The sequence below is a fragment of the Plectropomus leopardus genome, chromosome 4 (genome assembly GCF_026936395.1).
Source record: "Plectropomus leopardus strain MGB_pleo_1.0 chromosome 4, ASM2693639v1, whole genome shotgun sequence".
NCBI classification, from domain to species: domain Eukaryota; kingdom Metazoa; phylum Chordata; class Actinopteri; order Perciformes; family Serranidae; genus Plectropomus; species Plectropomus leopardus.
Genome location: NC_142179.1, coordinates 29,208,555 through 29,232,107, shown reverse-complemented (window position 1 = coordinate 29,232,107; position 23,553 = coordinate 29,208,555). Strand labels below are relative to the sequence as shown.

The window sequence follows — 23,553 nt, the reverse complement described above, 5'->3', positions numbered from 1 at the left end:
ATAATGGAAGGAGAAAAAATATTAATGGGGCAACCTGCAGTATCATCATTTAGTCACAGACATGCATGAAAACTTTATTTGTATGGTTTTAAGTAAACTCACAGCTTGTCCAGGCTGTAGTACTGCCTGAGATTGTTGCTGCTGGGGCTGCAACTGGAGATGAAGACCCGGCTGCATTTGCTGCTGAAGTTGGGCCTGGAGCTGTGTGTGGGGGTTTACTGTGGCCAGGACCGGCCCACCTGCCTGCACCTTCACCTGTGCCTGGAGCTGACCACCAGGCTGAGCTGTGTTCTCCACTAACTGAGCCTGCTGAGTGAGTGTCATGGACAGGCCTGCCATAGGGAGAGCACCTTGGGCCAATCTGCCCGGCAGCTGGGGAGGAGGGGTGTGCAGGCTGGCCGCATTCTGCACTGGAGGTCCTTTGGATGGGTCGTATTGTTGTTGGTTCTGCTTCTGTCCTGCAATCTGGACTGCTTGAGGAGTAGGCGGCATCCCGCCTGTACACATAGTGATCAAATTATAGGACAAACAAAGGGGTGGTATAGAGAGCAACACAAAGAAAGACGGTAAAAATCAAGCAGTAAATCTTTTCATCTTAAGTGAAGTGTTTTGTGAATGTTTTTTGTGCTCTTCCATGAATAGGAAGGTTTTAATTACCATTAAGTGGTAGCTTCTCCTTAATATATATGTGAGAGACCCCTTTAAACTAGTTACTTATTTCTGAAGCTAGTAAGTAGATAATGAAATAGTAATTTCAAATTTTAAAGGACAGTTTGAGCTTCAGCTATTAGAGCTCCTCAAAGCCTTGAACTAGATGTACTTTATGAATCAACAGTATTTTACTACTTCTTGATGATCAGAGTGGAAACTAATGAAAGTCATACAGCAAAATGATTACAGAAGAAATGAAATCAATGTGAGAATCTACATGTCTCTCAAATAAAATACTACTTTGATTAATGCAAAACCAAAATATTGCATTTCAAATGTTGAGAGAATATGGTTAAAAACATCAGAAATTATACATGCAATAAGAGAGGTTTTTAGAGAGGAAAAATAGAAATGTTATAAAGGAAAATGAAAAAAAAAACAACTTCTGATTAAAAAATACAGGGAGAAGAAAGGGGAAATAAAGACAACGAGCAGACACTCACAAAAACACCATATGTTGGCATGCATGAAGCGATGTCATTCTAGCGGTAACCAAGGCATCTGGATGCCGCACAAAGCGACAAAGCACAGAGGTGAGCAAAAGGACACACATGGGGTCTTGCAGACAGCAGGCCTGAGCGGAGCTGTGCACACTAAAGCAGCACCTGCCTTACCTCCCTGCACGCCACACCACCTTGCCTAGACGCCATCAACACCTGGCCCTGACACACCCACACCACCACAATCGCAAAAACCTGCGCCGTGAACGCAACTCCTCCACATGATTCCCCTCCTACTTAGACTGAGGGAAAGAAGCCAAGTCAGAACAAAATGCCATGAAATAACATGGAAGGAAATCAACGAAATGTGAACATGAAGTAAAAAAAGACACTCTTGAGGACGCAACATATGAATTTTAAGATCGATGATTTTGAATTCCCGTTGATGATGCAAGGATGAACAATCGGAGTGGGAAAGACTTGTGAAAGAATGAGAATGGGAAACCAAAAGGACATATGACACGTGGATTCATAAAATGGGAAAACAAGCAAAACCCATTGGAAAGTGAATTTATTCCCACAGGGTTCCCACTTTCTGTGATCCACTTCCAAATAAGATGAAACTCCATCAGCACGGGAAGGTCTGTCCAAATAAAGATGACGAACAGGAACAAACTTCAGAAAAGAAGAGATGGATAACGACGGGTGATCAACAGTCAAAACAAAAAAGGAAAATCAAATAAGACATGGCATCTTCCCATCGAGTGGCTACTCTTCTTCAGACTTGGATTGTCTTCTTCCCCATTTATCCTGACAGAGAGAGCTGGTGTTGGTACAGCTAAGCCTGAACTTCCTGTGGACTGCTGAGAAATCCAGCACATGGATGAAGATCTGTTTGTTGATGCTGCTTGAAGTTTGTTTGTAGAAGATGAATGTTGTGATTCAGTTTTTTTAAATCTCCTTAGTTTGAGGAAGGGGCTACGTCCAGCAGCATCGAACAGTACAAAGAACGGCCTGGTAGTAGCACTCCTACCTTGCGCAGTTGGCATAAGCTGCTGGAGTGGAACGCCAGGTGATCCTAAAGGAGGTACACCAGGATGCTGGAAAATTAGCCCATGGCGACCAACTTCAATCCGGGACCTCTTAGCCTGATCTGGGATTTAAAACACACAATACCCTCATAACGCAAAACAAAGCACTCGGCACAGAGCAATGACCTTCGTAAGACCTTACAGGTCACCTCTCCTTCCTCGGGTTAAGACTTCAACACAGAGCGCTAGTAGAGGATGCCAAATATCTAAAAGCAGAAGCAATTAGAGGGAGAAAAGAAAAGAAACAGAAAACAAAGCAAACGGGGAGGAAACAAAGCAACATAAGAGAGACTGAAGTCTACGATCCTTGCCCTACCTGCTTGCACCATGGCCTGTTGCCTCTTAAAGGCATCCATGTCTCCAGGGTTTGTAATGCTGCCAGCAGAAGTCCCTTGGTGTCCCTGCAAAAAAACCCTCAAGGAATTAGTAAAGGATTAGCTATAAAAAACTCTCAGTAGCATTGAAAAGAGAAATAATAGATCATTTCATTGTAATAAGTGCTTAATCAAGTGTTGCCTCTATCACCTGAAACTGCTGCTGAACAGAAAACGCTGCAGAAACATTAGGTGGAAGCTGTGTTGCTATGGCAACTGGTGTCACTGCTTGGCCATCCTTTCCAGTAACAACCTTTACCTGAAAAAGACAACAGTTTTGAAACACAAACGATGTTCATTGGACGAAATGAACGAATAGTTATCTGATGTTAAAATTCATACTTGATCTCATGCTAAGAACAAGTCAATGTGATACCTCATCATTAATGACCTCGGACTGTTCCTCCTCTTCCTCCTCATCTTCAAGGTCCAAGTCGTTCTGTCTCAAGTAAGTATACAAGGGAACACAGGGCTTCTTCTTAAAAGCCACATAGTCCATCATGTTCCCTTGTAGGTGCTGCAGAAAGAAAAGCTCAATCAGGTATTCTTTGAACACTTCTTTCAGGCTCTCCATCTTCTTGGTGTGGTGCTCCAAGCACTGTTTTCTCAGCTGAGCAATTTCTGGTGTAGAAGGAGCAATTTCCTCTAACTTCTTGGGGACCTGCTTCTTCACTGTGGCCACGGCCATGCTGGTGGGTGCAAGGGGGTTGTTGGGGATCCCTTGGGGTGGACTGGTGAGGGATGGGCTCGAGGGTGGAATGGAGGAGGGTATACTGAATGAAGGTGTGGCTGTGGTTCCTACTCCTGCAACCACACCCTGCGATGTCTTCTCAAATATCATAGGGCGTGCCAGCTGTCCTTGAATGATACTGCTGATCTGTGGAGGTAGGTTGGAGGTGGTGATGTGACCAGGACTGCCCAGAGTTGGGAGAGCAGTACCAGTGGCCACAGGACTTTGAGGTCCGAGGTGGTGGATGGTGCCTCCAGTCTGTGAGTGAGGCTGAGAGAGCCGACGTTCCCTCACAGAGCCTGGTGCTCCTGGAGAGGCCAGCTGTACCTGGCCGGGTGTGGCTGGGGCAATCTGGGCCAGTCCTGTTCCTTCCTGGTAAACAAAGTGGCCACTGCCGGATGGACTGCCTAAACTGATTTGCCGCACTAACATACCAGCTTCAACAAATCGCGTTGGACTCTGTCCACACACACTCAATGCTGCTGCAGGTGCTCCAGGCCTTGTCACACCTTGCAGAGGGACTGGGCTGTGCTGGGTGGGACTTTGGGGTTGCATGGGCTGTGGCACAGGCGAGGTGACCTGGATATAGGAGGATGGAGTATGGTCGAACCTCCACTGAGATGTAGTATGCTGGAAGCCAGGGGATGCTGGGTTCTGGATGGGAAGTGGGGTTAGGGTGATCTGCTGGTTACCAGTCACCATCTGTCCCACATTTTGTAATGTGATGTTCATGTTCTGGCCGGTGACTGGACTACGACTCATGATTATCTGATAATTGGGAGACTGGGGGGCTGAAGGGCTAGCAGCAGAGGAAAATGTGGTCACAGGAGATTGAGGGTGGTTAACTGTAGCTTGTTGCTGTGTGACTGCCATGGTGGGCTGCTGCTCCTCTGCTTCAGCCCCACTGACAGACTTGGATCTCTGAAGCTGTCGTTGCATATTCTGTGATCCACTTCCATGGTGCATTGCGTGAAACTGTTACTATGTCTAAACACAATAATCTGTGGAAAAGCACAACAATAAGTAATTTTTAACTATTGTAATGTGACCTAAAGAGATGACAGTCACAAGGCTGTGTCTGGTATGTCACTCAACTATAGCATACAATAGTAACATATGGTTACATAACAAAAATACACTCAGTCTGCTCCCAGATTTTAATAATCTAAATTATTGCAATTTAAACATGATTCTCTTTAAAACAGCATATAAAGACTATATGTTTTTGTTATCTGTCAGAGTTCATGCCTAACCATTTGTACCAAAGCATTTATCCTTTTAATATCTCTGTGTGTATTAGGTCATTGTCAGCAGTGTTGCAACTTATGAACCATTGGCAACATCGTATAATTTTCCATGGTTGTGAAGATGTTACTGATTATTATGTTATTCCTTAATTTGACAAGTAGGTTCTGCAATTTAAGAAAATAATCTAAAACTATTTTTTTGGTTAAAAGAAAATTACAAACATTGTGACAGAGGAATTTCTCAATACATCACCTATTTCTTGTATTACACGTGAATACATCCCCCTATCTTAAAAACATACATACATTGAGATCCAAAGGCTTTTATACTAGGTATTGTGACGTTACATACAGAAGGCAGATTGCAGCTTGACAGCATCTTCATACATATTCAAATGCAATAATTGTGTAGAGCAATGATGTGTTAGTAGCAATGTAGGAAAGGGCTGTTACCATTCAGACCAGAACATACACCTTACAAGCAGTTAATGTTATGTATAAAAAGGTAGGGCTGGGCGATACGGACTTAAAATTATTAGATTGTGATATTTTTAGGCTATCTCTTTATACAAGGTATACATCTCAATATTTTTAAATCTCCTCAAAGGCACTTTATTAACGCTAGCACTGGGAAACAGAACATTAGTTCTTTCTTCTTCTTCTTTTTTTTAAACCAAATTGTCTCTTTTATTTGTCAATTATAGAAATGGCTACTGGTAATATTAACACAATTCCATTTTGATCAATAATCATTCGTAACGTAGTTATAATTACAAAGTGGGTAAATGCTTGTATTAAAACAAGTAGAACTGTCTGATAGGTTAAGAAAATTACATAATTTTACCGTAACCTTTAAAATCAGGGGGGGAAACACAATTTAATCCATATCACAATATAGTAGTATCAAACATCTAAGACGAGATAGGCTCATATCTTGATACGAAATAATGTCTTTATATTGCCCAGCCCTATCAATAGGTTTTAACATTAAACCTTTACGGTAAAAAACTGCAAACCGTCTTTGCACCTGTGCACACTTTTAGGCAAGTACCAGAAAAAAATATCCAACTGAAGGTTAACTCTCCAGATAAAACGTCAGATTGTCCTGTAATGCAAATGGTGGGGTTGGTCTTGTTTACCGCTGGGAATCTGTAAAAAACATTTCAAACCTACGAGATACAACGTTACTGATACCGGTGATCTGTACCGTTACTGTCGACATATTACAGTCAACGGATATTCGAAGTTTATTGTACACTACTCGTTTCTAAACCACAATAACGTCACTATATTAACAATCAAAATTACCCACATACAATATTATTTCTTAGATACTAGCTTGAATGGTCATTGTTTGTTTCAGCGTTAACGTTAGCTACCACTTCCAGTTTCGCTCCGGGGCGTAACGTTAGCTTACGCTAGCTAGTTAGCAGCATTAAAACGAGACACAAATACCTGCGGTTATCAACGTATTTGGGTATGGACTGAGGATTGGGCGATAAATACATTAAAAATAGATTACAAATATTACATTTTAGCATCTACAATAATGCTGTCTATACCATTTTAGCAATTACAATGACCCTTGCTACTGGACGCGTGCTAGCCAATGCTAACGATGTTAGCTTGTTATTGCTAGCAGGCCAGCTTTCAATGAATAAATACATTTTATCACCTCTGCGGTATTACTTACAGGGAATGGGGCTTCTGTGGTAGTTTCATAAATCCTAAGTCATATTTACAATAAGTCACATGCTGTAACAAAGGTTATTCCGCGAAAGAATAAAATATCGATATTGCTAGCGGATGTTCAATGTTTTGAAGCTAATTTCATTCAGCAACATGGCGACCGCGGCAACCTTTTGAGTGACCCGGATGTCGTTCTGTCTCCAGGAAGTGGTAAAACCGAAAAAATAAAATAAAATCTTTTTTTTTTTCGTGTTATCTAAACATAATGATTTTCTGTCATAAGACATTTTTTTGTAATTACCCATAAAAAATAATTAATGCAACCAATAAACAAAAAACACTGAGCTTGGTATTCAGGAGAAGGTGTAACTGTAATAACAATTGTCAACACTGTAAATTAAGTCAGACATTGTGACAAACTAAAAACACAGGCGATTGGTTCAGTATGTAGGTAAAAACAGACTTCAAGTGAATCCATTGTTTTACCAATAAACATTATTTATTTTCATCACACAGTTTGTAACAATTCATTTTGGCAAATCTGAGTTGCAGTCATACAGTACAAGTAGAAAAGGCAATTTCATACATTCTAAATTTCATTTTAACACTAACATTTTCCCCAAATATTTAAAACATAAACTAATGTACTATCAGGCAAAAACCATGTAAAAATTCATTCACAAACTGCAATAACGATTTAACATTAACGCAAACAGCTAGGGGAAAAAAACAAATGTGCACACATACACACAAACAGCAGATAAACATAAACAATGTGGCATGCAGTCATTGTCACTAAAAGTACCTCGTAACTGAATACATCACCACCTAAGAAAGGGCAGTGTTGAATCAGACATTGTAAAACTAAAATTTCACTCAAATGTCAAAGTATACTTATTGCAGTCTATGGTGTAAGTCTAGATGCCTGTAAGACAATTATGCTGTTTGAGGTCAAAACATATACTTCCATAACACCCACGACTCAACTGTGATGAAAAATGTACAAAAAACGCAGTCACAGTTATACTGTCACTGCTACATATTTGGTCATCTCATCCAAAATATTCTGACTCCTGTTGGCTGGTGAACCTTTACTGTACACATAACACCAACACTTCTAATATAGAAAACAACTAAACGTTTGTTTCAAGTACAACACATTAAAAATCAGACATCAGATCATTCGATGTGCAAAACAACACACAGTCTGTAACAAAAAAAAACAACAAAACACTGAGAACAATTTACCTGATCAAAGTACAATCATAACACAATCTGTCTTCAAGAACCCATCCAAAACAGGACTTCCAGTCTTTTCTGTGCATTTATGAAAAAATTACAGACTGGCTGGTGGGATAAGAGCAGATGCTCCACTGGTCATTTCCCTTAAGACAGATCAAAGTGCTTGTGTGTGTCATGGAGGATCCATCTATACTGACTGCAGATGGATGAAGCAAGATAATGCAGTTGCTGTGGACGTAGTTGTAGAGCTCACGGCCACTGTTAAGTCTGCAGGGCGGACAGGCGTCTCTCGATACACTGCTTACCTGGGAACAGAGAGAGTGTAAAAAACTAATGAGAATCTGGCCAAGACTCGGGCAAGACCACATGAAAAATCCAGTCTTACATAGTCTGATTCTAGTATCTTGTGGTTTTTGTGTCACAGTGTTGCCACATACATTTATCAATGCTGTCAATGTCCTTTTGCTCGGTGATGATTCGGGACAGACCCTCCATTAGCAACACAGCTTTGTGGTAGCGCTGGATCGACGCTGTGCCATTGTGGAACATCTCATCTAGAGCAGCACTCTGTACCTGAATGCAGTGATAACACAGATATTAAGGCTAAGAAAAAGATGCGTACTGAATGTCTGGTTTGAAGTAAGTGTCAACATCGTCTGCTGTGAGGTGAGCTCACCATGTGCACAGTGTGGCTGTAGATGAGCTTCTCCGCTGTGAGTCCGTTGAAGCGGTCTATCAGCTTCTGTTTGTCAAGTAAGAAGGTCTGCAGGCGATGGTTGAGAGTGCGACAGTACGTCACACAGCTCTTGTACAGTTCATTCAGCTTCCTGATCACTGTACAAAATAAGCACAGTATGCACAGACATCTCGTTATTACACCACATGATTCCTACAGCTTAAGGTAAATACAATTTGATACTTTTTAAGACTTTTTTAATGCCACTTTGGATGAAATTTAACACTGATTTTACAATAACCTAAACTGAATTGAAAAAAAAAACAAAAAAAAAAAAAAACATGTACCAAGCTTTTTTACAGAGTTAAGAAAAATTTTGCACAAACACTTATTGTAACATAAAGCATTACATTTTTGGTCAAGTGAAAAAATCTGATTTGGTTAGAATTGGGAAATACCGAGCATTGATTTGTGTTTTTTTTTTTTTTTTACTGATTTCCTGTGACTCGCTCACGCTATAAATGGGATTATTCCACTGCTTTAATTCCCATCATTATGATTCTTAGAAGAGGAATTCAGCAAATTATTCCCCAAAAAATGTTAACAATTATTTTGCGATTTTACTATGCAGCGTCAGAATAAAACAATTCAGAACATCCTACTCCCAATGTCTTTGCATTTTTTAGACTTTTGAAACACTGATTTAAGACATTTTAACACCAATTAAGGCCTTGTGTCTAGATTAAGGAATTTAATGCCATATAAACTCATTAAGAATCTGAGGGGACCCTGTAACAAATAGAAAGTAACCCCTGTGTTGACACTACAACATGACCACCTGGATGGATCCATCTGCTGTTTTTTGCATTTTTAATGGATTAAATCTTATAGACTATAACACCCAAAAGCTCCATCTTTCAGAACAGCCATGTTTCATTTCGACAAAAGGAGAGTACTTAATACTCAATCCAGATGTCCCTGCTCTCACCTTGTTTGACTGTAGCAGAGGGAAGGAGGCGGCCTTGTTTGATTGTTTCTTTGGCAGTGTGAAGTGCCGATGACAGGAACTCTTCAGCCTTCATGTACAACACTAACTGCTCTGCATAGCTGGAATATGCACATAAGAAACGGAAGTCATTTCCATAATATTTGTGTTGAAACGTGTTAAGATGTGAATGTTAAAAGGCTTCCCGCCTCTCACCTCCATTCTCTACTCAGAAGGCTGATCTGATCTGTCACCAGGCTCTGCTCTAGAAAGGAAACATCCGGACTGCTGATGGCATCCAGCCCAGAGTCCTTAGAAGAAGCCAATTCCATAACACAGTGGACGAAAGCCAAAGTGAAACGCAGTTCGCTCAGAGCATCTGTGTGAGCCTGCTGTGAAAGAACAAACACTGTGAATACTGAAACTGTTCATGTGGAATCTGAATTTTTCTATTTTATGTTCATCTGCAAATGTACATTATATAGTATGTTTGCACCTTTTCATCATATCATATATTAGTATTCGTCTGTACCTCCATCAGTGTATCTTCAGGGAGCTCTGGAGGGTGAAAGACGAGACTGCTGTGTGGTGTAGCATCCATGGCTTCTGTCTCACTGTTTCTTCGGCTTCCTCCGTGGACAAGGCGACTGTTCAGTAGCCAGGCTGAGTTCATGTAGTTGGGGGAGCCTGCATTCAAGACAAATACAGCTCAACCTTAAGCAACTGAAATACAGTTAGTGAAGAGAGCATGGAGGTAACTTATGACACGTTTTAGGTTTACATAACCAGGTGGCTCTTATTATGTGTTGTTTATTACCAGCCACAGTGGGGGGCTAGTATTGTTGTTTACTTTGTGAGTGTGTGTGTGTGTGTGGCATCACAGCAAACGTGGCCACAGAGAGCTTTTGTAGCAGGAACTACCACAGAAGCAGTTTAGAGTCCTTGTCTGTGTGTAGACAGATTTTGTCGATGTATTAGCGTCAGAACCGTGCAAAGATACAGTCACCAAACTTTACATCTGTGTAGTCCAGATCACAATGATGGCCGAATTTGAAGATGGTAGCGTGCTCACTTTTGTGCCCATCACAGAACAGTCTCTAGTTATAATTTTGATTTTTTCTTTAAACTTCAAAGTGAAAAATCATGATTTGTTCTTTAGCCTGCCCAATTTTCAAACCGTTTATGTCAAATGTTACCTGATTAACAAGAGCTGTCACTGCTTGAATTTTGTATAGATTACTTTAAGTGGGAGAATTGCACCCTACTGAGCACAAGTCAGCCAAAAATGATCCAATAATCTGGAGAAAGCAGGATGCAATAAAAATACAGCCCTACTAAATCACTCATAAATGTACTTTATTAAAGGACTTCTCCAAACCTCCTCCAACACAAGCTAAAATAACAGTTAAAACAAATGCCCTACACAGTGAAAATTAGTATAATGACATAATATTTGGGGTAGTTTAACACCTACCTGAGAGCATCCTTGATATTGTGTAATCAGGAGGAGTGTTTCCTTTGCCTGGAGAACCCATAATGAAGACCGCAGGAGGTGGACTGTCTGAGAACTGAAAGCCTCTATAGTAACCAGTAGGAGGAGCTGTAGGAGCAAGTAAGAAGAGTTTAAGTCAAACTGCAAATATGTTATTGGGACAGTGTAGTCCAGCTGAATTGCAGCCCAGTAAATGACACGGCCATGGCTGTAGATACCTCCAAATATGTGCTTTGTAACTTCTGCATGTTGCAAACACAGCGTTTAAATGCTCATTAACTGTATTAAGTTATGCAATATGTACCAATCCTTGTTAATCTACAACAACAGCTACACAGTCTTAGATACTAACAGACAATAATAAACAGGGTAATTACAAATCATTTGACTGGTCTTATTTGTTTCAATAGTACCTGTTATATCCATGCTTTTGTCACAGTTGAGGCTCTCATCGCTTCCCTCTTCAAAAAGGTGAGCTCCAAAGGCCGCCTTCAGCAGCATGTCAGACAGCCTGCCTGTGCTCAGTGATCTGGACATTTAATACAGCCACAGACACCAGAGAGAGCTTTTAATGTTTCATCAGATGGCGTATCTTTCATACTGTGTGACATCTCTGAGGGTCATATGGGAGGTTTGCATATGAATGTCTCAATTGGATGTGAATTAGTGACATAAACATACAAATTAACATTTCATTCCACCGTCATGTGATTTGCAGGATGTTAAATGATCATATAATGGTAATTGTTATATACATAATAATATATCAATATTATACTATCCTGACCTTTTAAAAGGGCCATTTTTATTGGCTGATTTCACACTGAGGTTGGTCTGGGAAGCAGGAGATGGGTCAAGAGACTGCAGGTCTTGGACTGTCCTGATTCGATTTAGCATTCTTGATTGAACCCGCTGTTAAACAGAACAATGAACGTTTTAAAATATTGCGAGAATTGTGGGACAGACGTACACAATGTTGTGTGGTAATATAGATGTTTTAGTAACTCACCTTGGGACTGGAGTTGTCCTGCATGTCAGGAGAGCCGGCTAGCAGTCCAGTTCTTGTGCTGAGCGGGAGAGTCTGCTCTGAGGACTTTGGGGTCATTCCAACTAGAATACACAGTGTTATAAAGAAGACATCATTAAACCAGGAGACGGGCAGAAGGAAAGTACAGAGAAAATCAAATAGCAACACGTCACCTCAGAACAAGTCCGGGAATGTAATGAACATGACATATTTTAGATGGTGGAATTTTTGTAAACACCCAGTTGACTCTTGTGGCCAACAAGAAGTGACATTGCACAGACAAATTCCCATGTAGCGTGTTAAGCTGTAGGAGTGTGACCTAGAGAGCTGCTGTAAAGAACGCTGCTCAACAAACACTACCTAGATAGGTGAAATAAAAGCCTACCTCGCGGGGAGGACTGCTGTGGTCGGGCCCCTCCAGTTGCCAGTTGTGGGGAGTTGTGGACAAATCCTGGACTTGGAGCTCTACCGCCTCCACATTGTGGGGAGCTGCTGCCGGCACAGCAGAGCGTAGCCCTGATTAACATGAGACATAGTTAGACAAAGGCAAAAAAGAATGGGTGATAACAAACACAGAGCTGGGGTGGGTGCAGAGATGAGGCAGCTGAGCGGCTGTACGTGCCTGGTGGAGCCGTGCAGGCCGACAGATTGCAGGTTCTGTTCCATACGCTGGTAGTTATGGATCTGAGTTGGGACAGGAATGGGCACCGAGGGGCTGCACTTATGGCTGAGGAATTCAACTGGCTTGCTGCATGGATGAAAGAGGAGGCAAAGGAATTAGACACACAGGAACGCACATCAGGGGGTGGTTTTATAAACGTGGAATTTACAAAAAGTAAATGCACATGTTCTAAAACTCTATTTTCTCATATTGGACATGAAATGAATATAAATACTTTTGTGATTTAAGCTCACTCTCAAATTACTCATCTATCTCAGGACACTTTCATCTCTAAAGGGTAAGTTTGATATTTTTTAACCTGAACCCTTCTCCCATGTTTTTGTGTCTAAGTGACTAATGGGAACAAACATTTTTGGCAGTGGTCCACTGCCAACAAACCACTCGGGGCATGTTCACATCATCAATTTACATCCACTTAAAGGTCTTGTTTGTTCTGATACTGACAGGGACAGACTTTTTAAAAAATAAAAAGTACACACTTTTTTTATTTCACCAGAAACAGCCCTGAAATCACCAAACACAATAATTTCAGCGTGTATAACCGCCAACATATGTTCACATCCAACTGGGTGAAATAAGGGTTTAATTAAGATCAAACCAGACTTGGTGATTGTTGGAACAATGGAAAGACCAACCATTATGTTGTTCTTTTCAGAGTTATATTTTGTTTCTGTCAGCTTTGTATGAAGTGTGTTTTATTATGATTAAATTTCTGGTGAGTTTGGTGATGGTGTTTTCGCGGCTGTTTCTAGTTGAACAAAAATGATCTTACTCTTGAAAAAAAAAATCTTTCTCTGTAGGAATTCTTTCCATAATGTTGTCAGACACTTGCAATGGTAATTTGAGTCTGTCAGTGGAAAAACAAGCACTTCAGTGGATGTAAATTGATGGTGTCATATGCCTTAAGTGGTTTAATTGCAGCCTGTTTCACCTTTCGCTCAATACAGGACCCATGTCAAAAATGTTTTTTGTCACTTAGACACACACACACAGGAAAATAGGGACAAGGTTCAAAAATATCAAACTCACCCTTTTACCCATCAAAATCTGAGTCTGCATGGCTTTCTCTTACCCAACAGACTTGGAGGGAGAGTGCAGCAGGGGAGACGGTGGAGGTGTCTTCCCAGCATTTCTAGGACTTCTCTCAATCAGTAATGAGCTCCTAAAAAACGATATTTGATTTGAATACTTCAATTTTCCACAACATGTTTACAAAAATATGTTCTGAATTTTTTCCACAGTCGACCAAAGTTAGAAGCAGAAGCCTCCCTGAACATTAATGTCTGTCACTGAGTCTTTGTATGTATCAAAAAGCATCGTATTCATATTCAGGTAAATTCTTTGCAATTATTATATATTGTGCATGACTCGGGGTGAATACTCACCCGCTGTATATCAGGCAACTCTCAATAGGTGAGTCAACTTCCACTTCACATGTGCACTCGCCTACAAGGCAGAAAAATTGAAATAGTCAGACTCCGTTTGCTGATGTGAAGAGAAACCTGCACATTAAAGAAAAATTCAGATATCTACATAGTGAGGTTTAGATGTCTTACTGGGAAACTGGGCAGGCACCATGACATAGTCCTCTGAGTAAGATGACATGTTTCTGCTGTCTTGATTGGCTATTTCTTTCAGCAGGAATCCCGGGGTGTCCTGTGTAGGGGAATACAACGCTTTGGGCTGAAGTCGGTGTATTTCTCCATCGGAATGCTACAAGGGTGTAACATAAAGAACAGCTTAATCATACATATATAACTATGAGAAAATGAAAGGAAAGAAACACACCATGAGCTGATAATATTGCTTTAAATGACATTTACATTTTAGTCTTTGACCAAGAGATTTTGTTTCATAAATCTACTACAGAGAGGTGTACACACTTGAGGGGAGGCCAGATGGGATGTGGAGGAGCCGCTGGAAGAACTGCCCGAGCCTGAACTTGGGTAGGAGAGCATGGGAGCTGGAGAGCCTGTCAGAAAAACATAAATTTGCTTGTGTTATGACCCTGGCTATATCACCTTTATTGATTCTAAGCTGTACAGGGACAAATAAGATATAGTCCTTACATTTCTTAGTGGATGAACTCGTCTCCAGGAAAGGATGGTGGAAAAATTCATCTGTGAATATAAATATTTGTGTGTAAGAGAGGCTTTTTAAAATGTTATTATGAATGAAGGTTCTGAATGTTAAAAGACAAAGACTTACCAAAGCCAATGCGGTCTTTGTGGTTTCTCTTCAGCAGCCCCAACAGCAGGTGTCTTAAGTTACTGGAGGTCTCCTTTGGGATGCTGAGAAAATACAAAGGTTTCCCGTTTAGATTAATTTAATAGTCATTAGGATGTCAAAAGTATCAATACTCAACACTTTTTTTGATACCATGTCTTTAAAACTTTACAGTCAGCCCAGGACTTTCGTTTCTTTTTGCCGTGAAACTAAAAGAGGTAGCAAATATCTTTGAAATTCTGGTGTGGTGATTCCCAACAACCCTGTTAGTTGGAACAGTGCTAACATAAATCACGGAAAAAACAAAACACTAATAAACAAAAGCATGATAGAGGGCATGAATTCAGATTATTGGATCATCCAAAGATTTTTTAATATATTGAGTGGGTTCATTTCTATATGCAGCTTTACACAGTGTGATACAGTATGTGTCACCTTCATATAGGGAGAACATGCTCATATTTTGAACTGTGTTTCACTGTCTTTGCATGATGTATCAAAAGAAATAATATTTAGGTCACTTGTGTTTAACAAGCTCAGAGTGACCTGTAAAATGTGTGAATATTTATATAATCTTCAGAGCAGGCATCATGACACTCAGTGTCAGAGCAGACTATGTGTGTGTGTGTGTTTGTTTACGTCCGTGTGGAGCTATGTGGGTCATGTGGAAAACGATAGCCGTGCAGGTCACTAGCTGGCAGCTCGGAGCAGGTTATATATAGAATGACAAGAAAACAACAAACCATGCCTCGTCTTATCACGCGGCTTTATCGCTGCGAAAGATAAGCATGACCACAAGCCATACACAGGCTGGCAAAGAACAGCATAAAAACAGTGGAAAAACAATCCATAAATCCCTCTGAATGCTTTCCAGGTCCAAGTTCTGAGCATGAGGGATTCAGTGCCCGAATTGAATTTAAAAATAGCCAAGAGAACTGATTGTAAAGGCATTTGTTAACTGATATCAAGGCAGAGATATTGTTTCACATGACATGTGCTCATACGGAGAAATATAGTATAGGCACAACACTAGATTTAGCATCATACTAAATTAGATATTCAAATATCAGCTGTGTGAGAGTGGCTGATTGAGAAAGTTCGAGATGATCTGCCCCGTCAGGTGTCTGTATCTGTTTCTTCCACAGTAAGGCTATTTTTAGAGGTGGTGTGGGATTTATTGAGCGATGCATACCCATGTGGTGTGCATGTGCTCATGTTTGCGCTTACATAGGATTCATAAACTGTCCACGTGCACGTCACATACACACAGTCATTCATTAGCAAACTGAGAGCAGAGAGTACAGATCTCCGTGCAATGCCTGTTTACTCTCCTCCCGTGTGTGCATGCGTGTAGGCGTGGGGTTGTCCTGGGGTGTGCTAACCTGGGTAAGAGGGTCCTGTTGCTTTCATAGAACAGACGGAGCTCCTGCGGTGTACTGGCCTGTAAACACACACATAACAAACATGAGTTACACGTGTAAATGACCATGTGAACACATAGACACATTAACATATGGAAATGAATGCACCTGCATCCTTGAAAAACAAGTATTTAAATAGATGAAAGTGGAAAGTTTGACTATTCATCTGCCTACATCATTACAAATACAAAAAAAAAAAAAAACCATCTAGTTATGCCACAGTGCATATAATCCAAACATAATAATATGTGAGTGTTTGATGATCCCATCAGGGGCAAAGTGGAATGCTCGGAGATGCCAGCAAAACCAGCTAAGTAAACATCATCAGCAGCAGCAGCCGCTAACCTCCAACTGACCCTTGGACTTATCTGAACTCACGGACCTGCCCTGCAAAAATAGAAGCCAATCTTCCCTCTCTTTCTCAGGAAAAATGCATTCAAGGAAATGGCAACGTACTGTAAATAATGTCAAAGGTGCAAGAGTTGAAAACAACAGGAGGTGTCTTCGTCTTTAATGGTTCATATATGGTAATAAAAATGGACTTCAGACAAAGAAGGGGGCCAAAGAAGAGACAAAACATGAGCGTGAGTCTTTACATGAATCATAACTAAGGCAATCTGCGAATAGCAGTTCAACGGTGTCAACTGAGCTGCCACGTGAACAGTAGAAAGTAATAGCCAGGGTTGTGAAACAATATTTGCTTTGGGTTGGGAGAAGTGGCTCGCAGCCATTTCCGCATGCCCCCCACTTGTAAACAGGGTGCTTTCATAACAAGTAGTCAAGCTGTTCCAGCATTTTCCAACTAATAACACCGGAGATCAGGGAGAGCGTCACCAAGCAGGCAGGTGCTTTTTACTGGTGGCTTTGAGGATCCTGTTTCTGTGTGTTGTGAAAGGGATGCATCATGTTCAGATGTGTGTTGACAATAACGACTCTGCCCTTTCTAGGAACTAACGCAGAACAATTTCAAGACTATTTGTGATTATGTAAGAGAACCTTACTGAGCTTTTTTTTTGGAAAATTTGCTAAATCCAACCACCTAAACACCTAAATAGAGTGATGTTACTGTTGTGTGTGGGTGTTTTTTTTTTTTTAGTGCCACTCACATGAAATGGTGCCTTCCCAGTCAGACACTGGTACACAATAGTACCTATGCTCCACAGGTCGGCCTTGGCATCATAGTTCTGGGACATGATGACCTCAGGAGCCTGTGGCCAGACAAACACAGCTTACAGCTTAAAGACACGCTGACATTACACCCTGCTGCCGGATGAAACCAGAGTAAGAGATCTTAATACTCACCATGTACATGGGAGAGCCACACAGCGTGGCTGCCATGGTGTTTGTCTGGAGATGACGTGCAAACCCAAAGTCAGCTGGAAGAGAGAGAGGAATAAGGTGAAGGACATACAGTAGTGTATAAGGCCTGTCACATTAATTATCCACTTATCTGGGTCACCAAAACGATCAAGCTTGTTTTCACGTATCTGATTTTATTGCTCAACATAGCCAACATGATGCCAGAGTTAATAGCAGGGTTTTATCTATCATAATGAAGAGAGAGGCGTCTCAGCGTTCTTTCACAGCGTCTAAACCGAATGAACAGAAAGAAATGATGCTGAAACACGTTTTGCTGACATGTCTAGTCTCGCTGCTTCTTTTCTTTCATCTGCTCTCTATGTCAGACTTACACTGTGACTGGGGCTCTGGCAAAACCACAGTTATGTTTTATTTATTCAGGATATTTTAATATTTGTAATATTTTTTTAACATTCCCATTCCAGTGTATGAAAATTCTTAAGAATCTTAAGTTCATTGCTCTTATAAACAGTGCACTTTCATCATTATGCTAATATATTATCATTATATCAGTAGCATAAAAAGGTCTTAAATTGATAATATAATTGCTTAGTGCAGTTATTCCTGGGACAATGTCCAACAAAAGTTAATGCAACAGGCCTACACAGTGTGTGTGTTAGAAACTCCACCATCAACGCATCTTCACAGACATTCAGCTTTTCTAACACTCAGCTGAGTGAGGTCATTACCTATCTTAATGCATGTGTTGATGGGGCTGGACCTGCGCCCCTCTGGGTGGCAGAGCAAGATGTTCTGAGGTTTGAGGTCTCGGTGGAGGATGCCTTTGCTCTGCAGGACCCTCATGGCCTGACCGATCTGCTGCAGGAATACTCGGATAGTATCCTCACTAAGCGTGCCTTTAGCTGCAGGTCAGAGGGATGAAATACATGAGATGATATAGGAGAATATTAGCAAGGCGGTAAATAGAAGGTTCATCATAGTGAATGGTATGTAGATACATGTGAAGAGGTGAAGAAAGCACAGCATTATTCCCACCATGCTGGCCCCAGTTTACACTTTACAGTATTAGACTGATGAATCATATATATATATATATATATATATATATATATATATATATATATATATATATATATATATATATATATAGCTATTTTATATTTTATTTCCTGCGTTTAAGTGACTGCTCAAAGACCTTTCATTGAACAGGAAGAATTACTAATTGTCCGACTAGCATTTTAGTGTCCAGATCTTATTAGAGGTTTAAAAGATTAGTCAATTAATCGGTTTGTAAACAAACAGAACAATAACTAGTTCTATTGTGACTTTTAATTAATTGTTTGAGCTTTTTTTTTTAAGATTTGAGGGTTTTTTGCCTTTCTTAGATAGGAAAGATAGAGTTGAAAGAGGGAGAGCGAGAGAGGAAACGACATGCAGGACCAAACCTTCAGACTTAAACCCAGGACACTGCTAAAGTCTCAGGTTGCCCCTAAAGTGACCTTTCAAGCACAAATGCCAAATATTCATTTGCTTCGGCTTCTCAAATGTGAATATTTTCAGCTTTTTCTAATTTTCTATAATGTTAAAATTCATAATTTGGATTTTGGACCAAAAAAATAATAATAAACTGAGTTTGTCAGCTTGGGCCTTGGGAAATTGCATGATTAACTTGGAAAACAATGAACAGATTGTTAATGATGGAAGTATCTGTTAGTTGCTGCACTTTAGCTTACTTAAAAATTTGATTAACTTTGTTCCTCCACTCTCACCAGAAACTACAAATGTGATGCAAGATGAAGATGCATGACTCTAATCACATCAGTGACACTGTGGTCATAGTTCGTGGAAAAGGAATTTGTTTACAAGGGTCTTCATTTGGATATTAAAGTCGCGACCATCTGACATACTAGCACCCCCCCCTCCTTCCCACTACATTAAGTATTTCTAGCTGCTGTGTTTTTCCACCGGAGCACAGGGGATAAGTGGGTGGCAGATGGGTGAGGTCATGTGGGTGCTCCATGAACCTTGCCAAGTATGACTGAGTGTTGTGCTGCAAATAGCTGGATGTTCCTCCTTGGCAGGGACGAAGAATGGGCAAGTCTACAAAATAAGAGACGCTGGCAAGATGGCAGAATTAGACCGACGATCTACATCAGCATTTAAATAAACACCAATGAGGTCAAATCAGCCTGAGAAAAAATCAGCCGCCAGCTGCATCATCCTATTATGGGCACGGTTTGATACTTGAGGCGGGGGACATTTTCAGCGCGATGGTCTGATGAGAGGTTTTTTATACAGAGAAGTGAAATCACAAGGTGCTCAGAGAGCCAACAAAAAATAAAAGCTGGGAGTTATTTTGCCTGCACATTTTGTACTGCTCTTTACATCATTTGAAGGAAAAATGTGGGAACAAAAAACAAAACCTCATCAAAAGCCAGTTCTAGGGGTTTAATTTTATCTGGGCTAAGCACTTGGCAGTATTAGTGATAATTTACCCACTGACCTGTTGAAACCTTAAACCTGAATTCTGTGGTTGTTCTGCTCTGCCCCCTCAAAATCCTATTATTCCCTCAAAACACTGGAAAAGCTTAGCCAAGCCTCTTACAATCCACACTGACCCGCCAGTAAGCTGCTCCAAACATGTTTACACGTAACAAACTGGACGCTTGATCATATAATGCAACACGAGGAGTGGTGTGAAATGCCCCCTTTTTGGCTTTGACCGCAGGTGAGACAGTAAGCTTCACTGCAGTGAGATGTGAGCTGTATTTGGTCCTGCACGATGCAGCAAACTTACAGTGCAGATACTCCGCCAGGTCGCCTCCATTGCAGTACTGAAAAGATGAGACGGACAGGTCTTAAAAGAAGCTTTGACAACGCTGCTGTGTTAGTGAAATGTGATTTAAATTTTCATTTGCATAGATCAGGCATCATCATTTGTGACACAACTCACCTCCATGACGAGATACACACATCCTCCCATTTCCTGTTGATGAAACCGGATAAAATACGAATTACATCATTTTCACAAGGTATGGGAGGAGGATTAAGACTTTTGCCAGCAATCTATAAGTGTCTAAGCAGCTGTGCCCCTGGTTATACAACAAGTGACACCATTTCTTGGACTGAGTTGACTCTTTTTTTGGCCCATCACCAGCTGCACCTCTAGAAATTCAGAGAACTGCTAACTGAAGGGCCTGAAACTGTACCCCATCATGGCCCCTGCCCAGCTCTGGGCCCCCTGAGTAATCTATAGGAGCCCTCTTAAATTCAGCAACCCGTGTCATTACCACTGAAAAAGTGACGTTTCCATTTCCTGTGGAGGAAACCACAAAAAATTCAAATTTTCATTAAGGACTGTACCGATTAGTTCAATCTTCAATCCCAATGTTGATATTTGGATTTTAAATCAACAATTAAATTCGAACATTTTGTTTTTTCTCCATTCATTCTGTTTAAACCCCGTATTTCAGCTACACTAATATTAAAAGTATATTACTATTTGTAGAATTAGATGCCATCGTTGGTGTTTTAGGATTGTTTCTGACTTGTATAATCCAAACATTTCCAATAATTCAAGAGCAATGTAAAATCTGAAATTTTAAATTTACTGAAAAGAAAAAAATGTAACAACAAAACATTCTGCTTCAATCCATATTTGGTTGGACTTTCAAAAACAGCATTTTTAAAACACTTTGCTCTCCTACTTGCCACACTAAAAGGGAGCTATGCACCTGTAATAACGGGGCATTCTAGAAACACCATAAATTGCACTTGATTTGATTTTTTTTAAAAAAAGACAAATTAATCTAATCTGATGAATCACTTCATTCAAATCAAGGTTTAATTTTTTTTGGACGTTGGGTGATGACATAAAATGTAAAGACACACATACGAAGCTTCTTTCAAAAACCTCGACGGAACCTTTAAATAAAAAAAAGACATTTGATACAGCCCTATTATCATTTTCAAAGGTTATAGTGTTATACAGTCATGCTTAGAATCTGATTAAAAGCGTATAAAATGACAAAAAAATAAGTCACATTTATTTCATGTAGCGAGATGGAGAATTAGGACGCACACCAAGAATCCATCAGTGTCGTAGCAGCTGTGCCCAAGTGTTACACAACAAGGGACACCGGCTCATTTCTTGGACGTGGTTTGGTCTTTTTTGGCTTGTCACCGCTTGTAGAAATTCTGGGCCACCTGACAACAGCTAACTGAGGGGCCTGAAACTGGCCCCTGTCCAGCTCTGGGCCTCCTGAATCAGCCAGGACCCCCTCCCTAATTCAGCACCCTGCTTCATTACCATTGAAAAAGTCACAGAGTGGTGAGGTGACATGAGGTGAGAATTAAGGGTGAGAAGTTTAGAGTGTCAGTCAGTCCCACCTGATTGAAGTATGAGTGCGGGAACAAGTTGTATCTTTTTATCTTTAGTTACATCATAAAGTTAAACTCAGTAGAGTGTGTTTACCCCTTTTACTATGGTAAAAAATAAACCTTATGGCTAGGACAATATAGTAAGCATCACTATGAAAAAATTTTAAAAAAGCAGAGACAGGAGGCTGTACTTATGCCAGGTAAATAAACAAAGTGCTGTCTACACAGGTCACCTGCAGCCTGACCTCAAATGCATCATCTTAAGTCATTAGCTTTGCATGTTGGTGTGTCTGCAGTAAGACGCCACTCACTCTGCGTTTAATAAGCCATTGTTTAACCGGCTGCGTCCTGCCATCTGTCAGGAAAGATCAGCACGCTCCTGTCTGGCAGGTGTCAGTAAGGTGAGAAGAGGAAAGCACACACGCTCACGCAAACTCACATCAAGGCAAATGTTTTTTTGCCTGTGCTGCGTGTGACTTCTCTAAAAGGATATTCATTCAGTCCATCGCACACAAGTGAGAAATCAATACCATGCTCAGAAATCTGCCATACACCCACTCTTTTAGAATAATTTCTTTGAAGAAAGAAAACTTCCATTTAATATAAACTACAGATGCGGTTCAGGTCATTGAGGTCGCCCTGCCTCACGAAAAACTACAACATCCGCGAAGCCAAATATGTATCACGTGAGCAGGTGACGTTCAATGTTGCGGCAACATGTCATCATTTGCAACATGTGGCAGCAAGTCATCAGTATTGCACGTGTGTGGTTATTGAGAATAGATCTGTGATGATGTGTGTGTGTGAGGAGAGATGTTTACCTGATAGTCAAGTAGTCTGACAATATTTTCATGTTTGAGTTCCTAGAAGAGATGGTTAAAAAACATTTTGGTTAAAAAGTACACAGAATGATTTGCGTAACTTGTGGCTACAATAGAAAGTCAACTTATTACCTTCAATATTTTGATTTCTTTACCAAGCAGAGACTGGGATTTGGCCAAGTTTTTCTTGTTGATACATTTCACAGCAACTATCCAGTCACGTTTCTTGAAAAATGAGGACAAAAGCAAGATATAAAAACACCACTTTTACATTTATCAACAGTGACAAGACACATTTACCTCAGATATAAAGTTACCTCTTTATGTCTGCCCTTGAACACAACTGCAAAGGCACCGTGACCAATCAGGTCTTTCCTGTTGAACTCAAACTTCCCAACAGACTCCATGGATGATGAAAATAAAGGCGCTCAAATATCCGAGCAGGTTCAGGAGGTTGATTTTCCTACTGAAACAGACGTACAGTCCCACGACACGTCCCTGGTGCCGGTAAATCCCATTTCATTGATGGAAAATACTGTCTTCGCACGTGACAAGCTTCATACACGTAGAAAGTAGAGATGATAGCATGACGAAGTTTCTGTCAACAAAAAAAAGTTGAAAACAACATGCGTAGGATAATAAAAACTGTATTTAAATACGATATTAACGACCCGCAGTGCTTATTTAACGAGTCAAATGAATCTCTGTTACTTGTCTAAAGCCGGTATAAGTTAAAGCGCAAGTTAGTGTTGTCAAACGCTGTTTGTTTTCAGACACTGAGCTCAGTTATTATTGTCTTACTCACCTTTCTACCCATACGCCGGAGTTATTCATATCTCATGACGCGCATGCGCAAACAGACAGACAGTGGTTTGGGTATGGCGCCTTCAGGGACCCCTCGTAAATTCTAAAATCGATGTCTTAATTTGGCTGAGACTTATTTTTAAACGCTACATCAAGAAGACAGCATTTTCCAAAAGAAGTGTGATGGTGGCTGGT

The 23,553-nt window shown here is 40.5% G+C and overlaps 2 protein-coding genes across 7 annotated transcripts in view; both read right to left on the bottom strand.

The window, feature by feature from the left end:
• Nucleotides 1-6,467, bottom strand: part of ep400 (E1A binding protein p400) — a 31,335-nt gene extending 24,868 nt beyond the window's left edge. For 4 of the 5 annotated variants that reach the window (XM_088077051.1, XM_088077052.1, XM_088077053.1 and 1 more), the window contains exons 1-6: nucleotides 6,287-6,467; nucleotides 2,993-4,347; nucleotides 2,768-2,875; nucleotides 2,559-2,643; nucleotides 2,185-2,304; nucleotides 103-497 (exon numbers count right to left, since the gene is read on the bottom strand). In XM_088077051.1, coding sequence (XP_087933177.1) covers nucleotides 103-497; nucleotides 2,185-2,304; nucleotides 2,559-2,643; nucleotides 2,768-2,875; nucleotides 2,993-4,312 — 2,028 coding nt within the window. In that variant the 5' untranslated portion in view covers nucleotides 4,313-4,347; nucleotides 6,287-6,467. The remainder of the gene's footprint in view (nucleotides 1-102; nucleotides 498-2,184; nucleotides 2,305-2,558; nucleotides 2,644-2,767; nucleotides 2,876-2,992; nucleotides 4,348-6,286) is intronic. The other variant, XM_042488840.2, reaches the window with a different exon arrangement.
• Nucleotides 6,468-6,759: 292 nt separating this feature from the next.
• ulk1a (unc-51 like autophagy activating kinase 1a) lies at nucleotides 6,760-23,438 on the bottom strand. Of its 2 annotated transcripts, XM_042488720.2 has the most exons (28): nucleotides 23,360-23,438; nucleotides 22,872-23,152; nucleotides 22,687-22,779; nucleotides 22,555-22,596; nucleotides 20,307-20,339; nucleotides 20,151-20,187; nucleotides 18,082-18,255; nucleotides 17,336-17,409; nucleotides 17,140-17,241; nucleotides 15,995-16,053; nucleotides 14,595-14,677; nucleotides 14,456-14,506; nucleotides 14,270-14,358; nucleotides 13,943-14,099; nucleotides 13,772-13,832; nucleotides 13,459-13,548; nucleotides 12,327-12,452; nucleotides 12,090-12,220; nucleotides 11,687-11,787; nucleotides 11,465-11,589; nucleotides 11,091-11,206; nucleotides 10,660-10,785; nucleotides 9,718-9,872; nucleotides 9,402-9,577; nucleotides 9,189-9,307; nucleotides 8,201-8,358; nucleotides 7,962-8,097; nucleotides 6,760-7,829 (listed from the first exon to the last, which is right to left on the bottom strand). In XM_042488720.2, exons 2-28 carry the CDS (start codon nucleotides 22,959-22,961, stop codon nucleotides 7,786-7,788), a joined length of 2,748 nt encoding a protein of 915 aa, XP_042344654.2. In that variant the 5' UTR covers nucleotides 22,962-23,152; nucleotides 23,360-23,438; the 3' UTR covers nucleotides 6,760-7,785. The 2 variants fall into 2 exon arrangements, with proteins under 2 accessions (XP_042344654.2, XP_042344655.2); XM_042488721.2 differs by lacking the exon at nucleotides 23,360-23,438 and having other exon boundaries at nucleotides 9,402-9,574; nucleotides 22,872-23,347.
• Between the last annotated feature and the right edge of the window lie 115 nt (nucleotides 23,439-23,553).

Coding starts and splice junctions, on each gene's coding strand:
- ulk1a (XM_042488720.2), bottom strand. CDS start 22,961: ATGGAGTCTGTTGGGAAGTTTGAGTTCAACAGGAAAGACCTGATTGGT. Junction 17,410..18,081: donor CAACACATGCATTAAGATAG/GTAATGACCTCA, acceptor TCTCTCTTCCAG/CTGACTTTGGGTTTGCACGT. Junction 17,242..17,335: donor GTGGCTCTCCCATGTACATG/GTGAGTATTAAG, acceptor GTCTGGCCACAG/GCTCCTGAGGTCATCATGTC.